Here is a 13,856-nt window from a genome sequence, read left to right as displayed (position 1 = left end):
AAGTACCTTTGAAGCATTGGGCGACATACTGTGCTTGAGGAGACCTATTGAGTCAAGTAAATCAAATGGAAATTGCAGTTGTGGCTGATAACAGTGCTGGTGGCATGCAATAAGCACTATTCATGCGCAGGTTGTTGCCAGAGCTACCTGACTGGCTCCCCATGCCAGTGACACGTAAAAAGCACCATCCGAACATGGTTGATGCCAGCCCCCACTGCCCCGACTGGCTCCTGTGCTGGTGGCACGTAAAAAGCACCATCTGAATGAGACCAATGCCAGTGCCACCAGACTGGCTCCCACGCCAGTGACACATAAAAAGTATCCACTACACTCTTGGAGTGGTTGGCGTTAGGAAGGGCATGCAGCTGTAGAAACACTGCCAGATCAGATTGGAGCCTGGTGTGGCCTCCAGGCTTGCCAGTCCCCAGTCAAACCTTCCAACCCATGCCAGCATGGAAAACAGATGTTAAATGATGATGATGATGAATTTAAATTACATACAAATCTAATTAGCATGAAAATTTTGAACAAATCTTCATACTAATTAAATCAAAAGTTGATATTTATATTGTTCAGTAACAATAAATTACTATAAAGTGGCAGCATTTAAAATTATCTTCAAGAAATTACTTTATTGCAACGGAAAAAATTTTCTGACTTCAGAGTTTCTTCAGGTGAGGTAAGCAATCGAAGATCTGAGTAAAGTTCCAGACAGCAGCGCATATGGGTCACAGGAACATTTAATGTCTACAAAAGAATAGTTACATTACAGTAAGACATACAACAAATATACAAAGACTGTTAGAAGAGGAAGGAAAGAAAATAAAGAGAAAAAGAAGTTGAGAGAGAGAAGCAGTAGTTGAGCTAGGGAGAAAGACAATCAACAGGAGAGAGAGAGAGAGAGAGCAAAAGACAGCCAGCAGTTGACCAAAAGAGAAGGAGATAAGCAGTAGTAGCACAAGAGAAAGAAAGAATAATTGTTGAGCAAGAGAATGAAAGAATAATTGTTGAGCAAGAGAGAGGAGCAGTAGAAGCTAAGCAAAGGAGGACTAGCAGAAGCTGAGCAAGGGAGAGGGAGAAATAGCAAAAGTTGAGCTAGGAAGGAGAGGAGTAGTAAGAGTTGAGGAAAAGTGAAATAAATGGAGGAGAGGGTGAGGAGTTCAGAGAGGAGAAAGTGATGAAAGTATCAAAGAAGGAAATGTGAAACGGTAGAGAGACAAGAAAGTAAGAAAATTAAGCCTGTAAGAAAGAATGCAATATGGAAAGTAGAGAGAAAGTGGTGGGGAAGAAAGCAATAATAATTGGCAGTTATAAGACCCAGATGATGTAAAACTAGCTTGGACGATAATGTCTATTGAACTGATAAAGCTTTAGAGAGGTCAAGTACTTTTATTTAGGAAAAACATAAGGAACTTGCTTAAGCATGATAAAGTAACAGTATTGTGAGTAAATGATAGATTAAATGATAGCAAAAACAGAGGTAAGATAATGGAATTTAGAAAGTTATGTATCATCTGTGAAAATGCAAAAGTAAATATAATTTTAATGCTTGCCTATTAGCATAAAAATGCCAGTGCATTTTAAAGTCCTTTCAGCATATTAGAAGGGTATTTAAACTTTAATGTTCTTATAATAATATTGACTTGATTCATGAAGTGAAGTTTTTTTTTTTTTCGTTTTTTTATTTGACTTCCTTTGGTTATAAATCCCAATTAATATGGATCTTCCTTGAGTTTTACTGCCTAATAAGCACGTTTCATTAATATTCATAGATAATTTAGTAAGTTATGTCAAAAAAATCGATTATTTTATCCTTGCATATACAATGTTTTTTTTAGCTAATAATACAAAATACAATTTTTAAAAAAAGTGACAATATCAAGATTACTTACTTTTGCAACAAGTTCTTTGAACTCAGCTACTGTATTGCTATTACAAGCTCGCACTGTGACTGGTGAGTGGATGATTTCAGATTCAAGATCTACCAAATGAACCTTTATTGTCACACCTAAGGAGACAAATAGAGTAGCAGATTTATAAAAAATAAAAATTGAAATAATGCAATTCATTATCCTTCATCATCATCAACATCCCTTTTCCATGTTAACATAGGTGAAGAATATTCATTGATGACACATGTAACATGGTCTGTACAAAACCAGCAAGAACTACAATGATCAGTCTATATCTATGTCAGATATTCATTTGTGTAATATCTTACAAGCACCTTAACCACCAAACATATATGCATGTAGTACATTTGCACATGTTCTGTTCTGTATTTGCTTTTTGGCTTAAAGAGGAAGTACAGTACTGATGATCTTTTGCAGGATCTTCAAACCTGGTATGAAGAAGGGAGAAAATGGAGTCACCTCAAACTAAAGACTGGTTTGAATTAAATCCTAGTAGATCCCACTAAATGCACCAAATAGCTAGGTGCTTGTGTTAAATCCAGACACAGGGTAAACATCTCATTCTCATATCAACCAATTCAGAAGTAGAAGCTCATGAGATTTTTATATTTCTTGAAGTATAAATTGATGGATAAATAAAAATAATTAACTTGTTGGGCGTATTAATATTTTCCTTTTCTTCAGCAATCTAAAATTTGCGAAATGTATCTCAAATTTATAAAATTTTACTTACCACCTGGTTTATACTCTTGAAATGTTTGGTCAGGGCGCCGTATCTCTAATAGTAGATCAAATGTGTAAGTTGACTTGACTCCTCCCAGTAGCTTTTCAATGGGGCTGTTTTCTTCGTTTTCAAATGATTTCTCTAGAGCCTCACAATAGTCATCATATTTGACTAATCGACAACAGTCCAGAGAAGCCACATCCTTCAACTGAAACAACTACAAAAGAGTTGACATGAATCATATAAAATGTAAAGATATCCTTACATGTGGATCTCAAACACACTGTTAAAATCCAGATATATAGTATATTGTCCTCAAATTTTAGCACAAGGTCAGCAAGTTCAGGAGAGGGAGCAAGTCGATTACATCGACCCCCAGTGCTCAACTCGTACCTATTTTATCAATCCTGAAAGGAAGATAAGTGAAATCAACTTTGGTGGAATATGAACTCAGAATGTAAAGACAGACAAAATGCTGCTTAGCATTTTGCCTACTGTGCTAATGATTCTGCTAGTTCACTGCCTCAGATACAGAGTATATTCTTTTCTACTCTCGGCACAAGGCTCGAAATTGTTGGGGAGGGAGGGGCAGTCGATTAGATTCACCCCAGTATACAACTGGTACTTAATTTATCGACCCCGAAAGGGTGAAAGGCAACGTCAACCTCAGCAGAATTTGAACTCAGAACGTAAAGACAGACAAAATACCGCTAAGCATTTCATCCAGCATGCTGATGTTTCTGCCAGCTCACCACCTTAGATACAGCCTACTTTTAGGAAAGACTCCATATCAACAATCAGTTTTCAAAGAGTCAAAACAAAATACTAAAGTGACAAAAAAAGAAGAAAAAAAATTCACCATTTCTGGAGCTGTTAGTGGAAACATAACAATTAAGAGAATGTTCTCCTTCCAGCAATAATTCTTTCTTCCAAAATATTACAATCAGTATAAATGATAAATGGAAAAAATTGGTCTCAAAACTCAAAAAAAACTTACATTATAAGCAATTTCTGTTGTCTCTCGTAAGGTTTTATCCTTGTGCACCTCAAGTTTATTTTCCATTTTCACTTGAGTGCCTGGTTTGTAACAAAAGACTTTTATCTAGAACAAAACAAGTAAATATTCTTCAGGGTGCATTACAGAATTCACTCACATTCAAAAAAGGCAACAATAAAACAATCTACAAAAATATTTCTAGTCATGAAGAAAGATATCATTTTGTAATGCACATGAAAGCTTGATCAAAACGAATTATTATTTTATTATGGATTCAATTAATATCATCAATGCATAAAGAGGTGTCTAAATATCTGTTTATGTGCACTAATTGTAGAGACTATGTATAAACACCATCTGCCTACTGAGTAGTTTACATATAAACAATATATTCTTTCCTTCCTTTCAGACACTAGTAGGGCATTGCCTTCATGGATGTAGCCAATCATGCCAACTCCAGTATATTGCAGTCTTACACTTGTTTTATAAATCTCTATTTGTCAAACTCTTAAGTTACAGAACAAAACAAACAATAACTGATTTTAAACTGGAATAAAGTAAATCAGACACACACACACACACACACACACACACACACAGAAACATACATGAGAGAGAGAGAGATGCAATTCTGCATGGTTTTTGTTAATAAAATTCCAATCATAAGGTATAGGTTAACCCAAGGCTATAAGCAAAGAAGCTATTGAGTGAGATGAAAGCCAGAACCATTTGAATACAAAGTGAACTTTTCAACATGATCATCATCATCATCATCATCATTTAACGTCCGCTTTCCATGCTAGCATGGGTTGGACGATTTGACTGAGGACTGATGAAACCGGATGGCAACACCAAGCTCCAATCTGATTTGGCAGAGTTTCTACAGCTGGATGCTCTTCCTAACGCCAACCACTCAGAGAGTGTAAGTGGGTGCTTTTATGTGTCACCCGCACGAAGGCCAGTCAGGCGGTATGTGCACCTATTAAATACAAAACATGTTTTCAATTGTTCAGCCAAAATAAATTCAATTTGTTTTACTTTCACCTTACCTTGCAAGTACATTTATCAATTTCTTGCTGCTTCCTTTCATTTTCTTCTCTTGATCTTAACTCTTCTAATTGAGCTTTCATATGTGGTGGGAAATCTTCTGGAGAAACAAAATCTGCAAGATAACAAAAACAATAATTTAATAGAGCTTACACTAGATAAGGGCTGGACTGATATTAAAAGATGATAAATGAGACTTCTATCAAGTTCTGTTATGTATAATTTTAAACAAACTATACCTAAGAACAAGGAATTTAGCAACAAGATTCCTTATACAAAACAACTAGCGATTATGCAAGAAAAACTCTCCAATATTTGGCACTCTTGATTCTGAAGTCATGTCTGGTTATATATTCCATGATAGAGATAGCACAACACCTCTGACCAACTAATTATACATATACCATGTTTCTAAATTTTATTGCACTTGAGTAAATGATAAGGGCAATATCTAATAAACAGCTTGGAGTGATATATTAAAGCAAGATACAACATCTAGCTTTCATGCAGCTAGAAAAACCCACTTGAAAACGAAATATATACAGTCCAAAAACACAGCACATAGCCAAAGAGAAGTGGGAAGCAATGAAATCAAGGAGGTAAAGGAGTATGTCTACTTGGGACACACAGTGAAGATGCATCAAGACATGGATACTGAAATCTCAAGAATAGGGAGCAGGATGGAATAAAAGATGTGCTCAAAGCAAAACTGGACAAGATTCTACAGGTTAGTTTTTCAGTAGCACCATCCTATCTGTGCCTCTTATATGCAAGTAAGACACAGGCAACAACACAAAGGGTCATGGTAAGATCCCTATGCAAGAAATATCATTCCAAGAGCATATTCAAAATGAGGTAATTAAGAATGAAGTGGTGTTAACAATGTGATTACAGAATACCAAAAGCATAAGTTCCACTGGGTCAGACACATTGCAAAGATTACAGACAATAAGTGGACCTATGTAATTGCTGAGTAATATCCAAGAGATCTGAAAAAGCCTCTCAGAAGACCTACACAATGATGTGAAGTTGATCTAGTTAAACAATATGGGCCAAGATGGAAAAAAAAAACAGAGCAATCAAGAAAGAATTGCCTGGTCAGTGACTACATGTAGCTATTGAATATCTGCTCAAAATATCTCATTTAGAGAACTATCCAAAAAATGGAAATATTTTTTTTTAACTTAAGAAAATAAGCAATATTCATTTTTAAAATACTAAAATGAAAAAAGGGCACTCCACTTGCAGAGAATTAAAACAAAATAAAGAAAAAACTGAACTGATGTAAAAGATATCTAAAATATGTTTGTTCCACATTTCTAGATATAAATTCAAAGAAACTCCATCAATTTACCTGCATTTCTTTCTTTATCGATTTGCCGGTACATTAACATGTAGGCATTGGTAGAGCTGGAAAAAATATATTGAATTTAAGTATATGATAGAATAATTCACCAAAAACATTTGCAGTACTTAAAAAAATTAATGTAATATATTAAGATCTAAGTATAAAATATGTTTACAAATGTATTATTTCAAGACATGGACCTAATATTTTTGTATATAATCGAATTTGATATTAAGTTTCAAAAGTTTGAAATTAATATGAATTGTTTTAGTACCATTTAAAAAAAATAAAGGAAAACCAGAAGACATTTGAAAAGTAATTTACCTAGTGTAAGAAGCTGAATAGTAAGTACGACCTGTATTTGAACCTCCATAGGTTTTCCGGATATCATCATAAGTGATCTACAATGAAAATAAAACTATCATCATCCTCCAATGGCTTTTAAAAAAAAAAAAACTAGTTAATCAAGGAATCTTTGAAAGTAATGTCTCACTCCAGACCCAACAGAATTATTTATATATATATATATATATTCATAAATTAATTCTTTAACAACAAAATATATCTAAGAACAAAGAATTTAGCAACAAGATCCTTGATGCAAAACAACTAACAAATATATATGAAGTCTTGTCAGGTTATATTTTCCATGATAAAGATAACACAACACTTCTGACCAACTAATTACCAAGTTTCTAAAGCAACTGTTAGAAATAAACCAAGCAAACATACATAAGTATTAAAACAAAAAACAAAAACAAAAAAAAACATTAATATAAAACAGTATTTTATTGATATGGACTGATGTAAAAACACCTGAAGATTAATTTAATTACATATTATCTTTAAAACAAAAAATCTGGAACATGGCCACACTTAAGCACTGGTGTTTGTGTCATGTAAAAAGCACTGGCAGCAGTACCATGTAAACAGCACTGTTGATGGTACCACATAAACAGCACAGTTGATAGTGCCATATAAAAAGCAATGGTGACAGTACTGCGTAAAAAGAACTGGTGCTGGTGCCATGTAAAAAGCACCCAGTACACTTTATAGAGTGGTTGGCATTAGGAAAGGCATCAACTGTAGAAACTATGCCAAAACAGACAATGGAACTTGATGAGGCTTCCAGCCTTGCAACACCTGTCAAACCATCCAACCCATGCCAGCATAGAAAACAAATATTAAACGATAATGATGATTCCCCATAAGATAACTCAGAACTTGAAAGGGGCATAACTACATAAATCATTTTGGCAAGTCAAAGCCATTATACAATTTCAGTATTTTCCACTTCAAAATATGTCAAAAATTTACCAATTCTCAATGCTAAAAAACAGAGAATCTGTGAATCTATTTTCTTCAATATAAATAAAAATGTTTGATTTGCTATCAAATCAGAGAAGTTTAACATTTGTTTAATGGTAAAGCACTACTGATGTCATACGACTTGAACTGAATATTTAGATACTTACTTTTATTGATTGTAAATATTTTTTTTCTTGTAAAAATTTTTTTTTGCTTTAAATTTCTACTATTTATCATCAACCTCAGGACTACAAACTACAGTGTTTTCTCAATCATTTCCATCTCTTTCAATTAAACATTTTTTTAATAGACCTTATCATGTTTAAGGAGGAAAACAAAATTAAGTTGTAATTTTTCTTCAGATGAATAACAAATATTCTTCAGAAGATGCTATCTGAAACCATATATTGATCCAACTCTATTCTCTTACCACTAAGTGATCCAGTTTAACTTTCATCCAATCAGTCACTAATGCTCATGACTAATGTCTTGTACTAAATTCTGAGGCCTTGAATAGTCATATTGTGTCCAACAGCTAATGTTAGTGAGTCTTTTAAGAGGGTAACACTGTTTCTGATTCTGTATTTCAACCAAACTTTACTTAATGCTTTAGTAGTTAAACTGACTATATCCAGCCCAAATATTCAATCTGCTTTGCCAGATCTGGCCTCTCTCAAACCTATCTTACAATGTCATAAATAAATAATATCAAAATCTCAAGGCTACAAAATAATGCATGATTAATTCAAAACAATGTGAATAAACAAGCATTACATTCGGCCAAGTAATCTCAATGCTAAAGGGTTAAGACAATACAACACTGAGTAAATAAAAATAGTATCAGTTCTTGCATGATAGCTAGTCTTAAACTACAGTTGACCTGCTACTTTTCCATCTGTGATAGATAATTTTGATTGTTAATTTTTGCAGGTACTCTACAGTAGCACAGGATAACTAATGTGACTGCCCAGTTTATAGAGTCAAATGCTGTGACATCCACAAATGTTACTGCCATGGACATGTTTTGACAATAGCATTCCATACTCTTTAGTATGATTATAAAAATAATTAAAAATCAGTCATGTAAATGCATAAATATACAAATGGTTTAGGTGCAACTTACTTTCGAAACATGCTGGTCATTGAAACTGTACCATTGGCCATCTTTAAAGGATCTGAAAGTCATGAAGATTTGTGTTCAAGTTATAAATATTCAATTAAACTTTCATTACATTCAATGTTCAAAGAAAAGAAATTGTTTTTAATTCAGCCTATTTCATTTCTGAATTAATATTTTGAAAGAAATTTTATAAAGTAGCTCAACATTTTAACAATGAAATTTTAAGCTATAAACGATCTTCACTCAAACTTCAAGGATCAAAATCCAAATTACAGTTGTCTTTGGAAAATAATAAAACTTCTTATCATTAACAAGAACATTTTTTTTTTCCACAAGTATTTCAACACTCATCTATTTTCTCAAAGCTGGTTAATATAACATCAGAATTCATGTCCTATGAAAAGCTAATCATATTTGGAAGAAGATTATACGGAGACATTTAACTCCTTGAAACTTACTTTATGTAAGCATAATAATGGCCACCAGCAGCACTTCCAGAATGTATCATAATGGAGAATAATTCATAAACATATGGTCCCTACAAAGAAAGATTTTGTACATTTTTAAAATGGTCTATATCTTGTTGATATTGTAAATAAACAAATATTACATTTTACTCAAATTAATAAATTGTAAAATTTTTCGATGAAGTTTAAAAAAGAAACCCACAGCTAAATCAATGCACAGCAATCTCAAGAATATATTGATTCTTATTGTGTTGAGAAATCAGATAGGATTCATCTCTCAATTTTTTTCTGAAGATAAAACAAGAATCTGTTTGCTTAACCCTCAAGCTAGGTAGATCAACACCCAGGACATTAGCAAGCATTCTCAGATTAGTGAGACTGATGTGATTAACATTCAAAGTGAACCTGTCAAGTCACTGTCTGCAGAGAAAACATAGAAGGTAAGACAGATGAGTGGCTTACATGGATAGAATGCAAATAGCTAGTTTGAACGAGTAGATATCTTTGTAATAGTAACAGAAAAGGTAGAGAGAGAAAACAACATACATGCATGCACATATGTATGATTGTATGTATGTATGTAAGCAAGCAAGCAAGCTCATGGTTGAAGCACCTGTGAGAAATGATTCAGTGCCTTTCAGTAACATGGCTTTTTTGATGAAACCTAGACTGCTTGGGTGTAAAGACACTGTTCCAGATATGTGTATAATATTTTAATGTGAGGTTTACTAAGCTTTGGTATGTGTATGTGTGTGTGTTTCACCCCATCATACTTTAACTTTCCTCACACTTCATCTAAACTCATCACTTTCTCTTTCCCTCTTTCAACCATCGGTGATCTTTAACCTTGCAAGTTACAAGACAACCTCACTAGTGTTGATGCCATGAAAAAAAAATAAAAGAACCCAGTACACTCTGTGAAGTGTGTATGAAGAGCATCACTTGCTAGTCATGTCTTCCCCACCTCTAAACATTTCTTCACAGTCTTATGGAACATCCATCTCTATCCCCCTCTGTCCTCCTTACACTCCCCACCACCGTTCCCTGTGGGTAGACTCCAGTACATCTCCAACAACATCTGTTTCTCTTCTAACTCTCTCCCACTTTTCTCCTTTGTCCTGCTGGGATACCCAAGTATCTCCTCTATAGTAAGAACATTATCTCTGTCCCCCTGTTATACCTCTCACCTAGCACACATCTACTTCTATCAGCTCCACTCCCTCACTCAGCTGAGAGGTCTCTATCTTGCAAGCTACTTGGCAACCGTACTGGTGCTGGTGCCATACAAAAAGCACCTGTGCTGGGCATTTAGCTGTTGAAACCATGCCAACAGACAGACAATTGGCATGTGGTACAGCTCTTTGGCTTGCTAGCTCCTGTTACACTGTCCAACCCATGCCTGAATGGCAAATGGATATTAAATGATGATGATGATGATAAAACTTCTTTAAATATATCAAATAAATTTATTTAAAATTAAAAGCAACAAACCTTGGCATCAGATTCTTTACTATTCCTGTCATTAGTGGCAGACTCACTGCTTAGACTAGAGGACTCACTGTTGGTTAAGGTGGCAGTCGTGCTGGTTTCAATTTCTATCCCTTCATCAATAGCTAAAAATCAATTTTTAAAAATGAATGAAAAATGACATTGTCTTTCCTTAAATGGGCTTGCAACACTAAGCTTTATTTTGCTAATTAACAACAGATTAATATAACGAATCTTCAAATTACTTCATTTATATTAGTTAATTAATCTCTGCTGCAAGAGATATGATCTTAATGAATAAAAAATATATACTCTAACGCAAATGTTGTCTGAAAGTTTTCTTTTGCTGATCATTATTCAAAAATAAAACAGGTAATTCATTCTGAGAAAAATAAAGCAAGTATGAATATGTGTAACAAATAAAATTTTATTGCAGTCATCATTTATTACCAATAGTTTCTTTCTGCCTATATTTGTACTTTGAAGTATTTCTAAGATCTAATTCTAATGAGAAGCATCATCATCATCATCGTTTAAGCGGACGTTAAACGATGATGATGATGATGATGATGCTTCTCATTAGAATTAGATCTTAGAAATACTTCAAAGTACAAATATAGGCAGAAAGAAACTATTGGTAATAAATGATGACTGATCAGAGACACTCAGAAAACAGCAGGTGAATAGAATAAGTTTAGGTAATTAGTATTAATTTTTGTTTCCAGTTTTTGAAGAGAAGATTATATACAAAATGTGTGCATATGCATTCTAATAAACAAAACATAAAAATCAATCTTGTTTATCTCATCACCTGTTGCTAAATGAGAGGATTCTGTCCATAACCATAAATCAAGAATATTCTTCTAGTTACTGCAAATATGAGTGACAGCATTGTAACTTGAGTTTATAGTCACCAGAAGAAATTCTTTTGATGTTAGAAATAAAACTAAGTCACTGAAATATGAGCAATGAGAGAAAGTACTTGTAAAGACATAACAAATTTGCAAGAATTTCCATGAAGCCAACAGGAAATTACCAACAGTGATAAATGTTTATAATATCTGATGAGTTTGGAATTGTAAAGTGTGAAGAACTGGTTGAAAGGAAATTTAAAACTTAAGTTCATTATTTACTTTGATAAAATTAATTAATGGAAGTAAGTTTCAGTACATTTTTCAAAAGAAATTCAAGTCAACAGAAATGATATTGTAAAGTTCATAAAGCCTTTTTATATTTTCCAAATTTGTCAGAAATAAACTATGCAAATCTAAACCATGTTATCTCAAAAAGTAAAAGGAATATATATACAGGTTTTGTTTTCTAATTTAAGTAAAGCACATTTTATAATTGATATAAATTGAAGACAACACACAAACCTTCATCTGACATATCTCCACCCAATTGGCTGTGTTCATTAGTTTCCATGGTTTTGATGGCCTGATGTCTAATATCCTCAACTAAGGGCCCTTCAGAATGACTAAGATTACAGTCAACCTCTTCTATCATGTGATTAATATCCAAGACTTCAGGGAATGTCATCCTGTTAAAAACAAGACATATTCAATAGTTATAGACATTATACTCTTTTTTTTTTTTTTCAAGTCACCAAATTTTCATGCCAAAATAATTTTATTAACCCACTCTATCACACACTCCAGCATTTTCTCTTGTCTCATGCCTTCTCCATGAAACTTAACATACCTAATTATAAATCAATTGAGGTAACATACCTAATTATGAATTAAATAATTATAATTAATTAATTGATGAACAGACTGAAGATAAAAATAGTCATCAGCCAAAAGATTTCAGCACTTTCCATCAAATTTGGCTTTTTTTTTTTTTTTTTGCAAACAAGTTAATTTTCTTGAGTTGAATACATGTACACAGTATTTCAATTTTGCTGCTGACAATTGATGCACAACATAGCAAATTAACTAGCTTAATTAACATGAGTCAAGTATATGAAAATGACAAAGAAAACTTTTTGAGGCCAAGCCGAATTATGAATTCAAGCTGCAGTTTAAAATGGAGTTGAGAAGTGGAGGGAACAAACAGAAGGTGCAAGAAACCAGCACAATTTGCTTTTCTGCATGCATGGGTTGGACATCATAACTGTTTCAGTATCATCTTCAACAAGATCCTTTCATTTGGATGGCTTGACACTTTACACCACTGTCATCCCCTATACATATTATGTTTGTCTTTACTTTATGATTAATATTGATCATAAACTAAGCAAAAGGTTTAATACCTAATTACAAAATGTAATGGTGAAGCAAATTTTTTTCTAAGATTTCTATACCTACCGATGATTTAATTTAATCCGATGCATTGTATTGCAGTCAAAGTCAAACCGTTTCAGTTGCAAGGTGAGCAGATAAGGGAAAGAAACAAATTTGAGGCCCTAAAAAGAGAAAATAAATTATGACAATATTGATCTCCATAGTATTTTATAAGAAAACAATAAAACATAACTCAATGAGACTTTTTACCTTGTGAGCATCACACTTCCGGCCACATTTCTCACAGAAGTACTGATTAGATCCTGCCAATGTCTCTGGTTGTACAAAAGCTGCCAAAGCATCTTCCTATAAATAGAATATGAAAAGAAAGAACTATAAAAGACAAAACAAATTATTTCCCGGTACAGCAAATCCCTCACGTTACTATACTTGTAGTATCCCAGTAAATGAAACATAGATCCACAAATTGGCAGTTTTCTTTTATCAGCAATCATTTAACAACAGATATGCCTATAGGAATAGTGGCTACACACCATTAGGTGTGCACCTACTTTCCTATATTAAATTAGAATGAACGGAACGCAGAACTCCAAACTATCAACACAACAATATTTATTCATGGTGGAAAATATGCAGCTTTAATCTTGGTTGTTGAGACGCCTTCTGTGTGTGAGAGCATGGTTGCTGAGACGTCGGAATGTAAATGTGAGCTGTCTGGCGTGAGTTCGAAAGATGGAGGGAGACAGCTTGACACGTCCATGCTCCATGCCGGCCAGGCGAGAAAGAGAGAGAAAATAGCGGGAACGCTTAGATGTTGAATTCCACGCATGCGTGAGTCTACGCATGCGCACGGCGTTACTACAGGGCTCCCCTTGCCAGTGTGGAACGCACGATAATATAATTTTTGGAGGAACGCCTGAGGCAGGATGGCCACTGAAAACCACCCACAAGATGTGGCACAAACACACACAAAGAAAAATCAAAGAAATGAATGTACACTTGTGAGATACATGCATGCAATGTTTCTGAAAGGAAAGAAAATATATGAGTGCACAAGTGTGTGTGTGAGAGAGAAAAAAAACACAGAACATAGTAAAAGTGTCTGTAGAGAAAAAATCCAGTTCGTATAAGAGTTACACAAGTTGAATGTCTGTACTCAGGAAGTTGTGGTCAGTTGGCAGAGCTGTAGTTGAGCGTC

General features: G+C 33.9%; 1 protein-coding gene across 3 annotated transcripts in view; it reads right to left on the bottom strand.

Annotated features, from left to right (window-relative positions):
* The window catches only part of LOC106879034 (ubiquitin carboxyl-terminal hydrolase 47), a 90,325-nt gene that overhangs the window by 21,146 nt on the left and 55,323 nt on the right, over nucleotides 1–13,856 (bottom strand). For all 3 annotated transcript variants that reach the window (XM_014928439.2, XM_014928438.2, XM_052967394.1), the window contains 13 exons: nucleotides 12,908–13,003; nucleotides 12,722–12,819; nucleotides 11,789–11,952; nucleotides 10,416–10,537; nucleotides 8,916–8,995; nucleotides 8,461–8,512; nucleotides 6,354–6,430; nucleotides 6,036–6,091; nucleotides 4,684–4,796; nucleotides 3,635–3,739; nucleotides 2,647–2,854; nucleotides 1,893–2,008; nucleotides 631–747 (listed from right to left, as the gene is read on the bottom strand). In XM_014928439.2, coding sequence (XP_014783925.1) covers nucleotides 631–747; nucleotides 1,893–2,008; nucleotides 2,647–2,854; nucleotides 3,635–3,739; nucleotides 4,684–4,796; nucleotides 6,036–6,091; nucleotides 6,354–6,430; nucleotides 8,461–8,512; nucleotides 8,916–8,995; nucleotides 10,416–10,537; nucleotides 11,789–11,952; nucleotides 12,722–12,819; nucleotides 12,908–13,003 — 1,404 coding nt within the window. The remainder of the gene's footprint in view (nucleotides 1–630; nucleotides 748–1,892; nucleotides 2,009–2,646; nucleotides 2,855–3,634; nucleotides 3,740–4,683; nucleotides 4,797–6,035; nucleotides 6,092–6,353; nucleotides 6,431–8,460; nucleotides 8,513–8,915; nucleotides 8,996–10,415; nucleotides 10,538–11,788; nucleotides 11,953–12,721; nucleotides 12,820–12,907; nucleotides 13,004–13,856) is intronic.

The sequence above is a fragment of the Octopus bimaculoides genome, chromosome 1, assembly GCF_001194135.2.
Source record: "Octopus bimaculoides isolate UCB-OBI-ISO-001 chromosome 1, ASM119413v2, whole genome shotgun sequence".
Classification (NCBI taxonomy): domain Eukaryota; kingdom Metazoa; phylum Mollusca; class Cephalopoda; order Octopoda; family Octopodidae; genus Octopus; species Octopus bimaculoides.
This window is presented reverse-complemented; position numbering and strand designations above follow the sequence as displayed.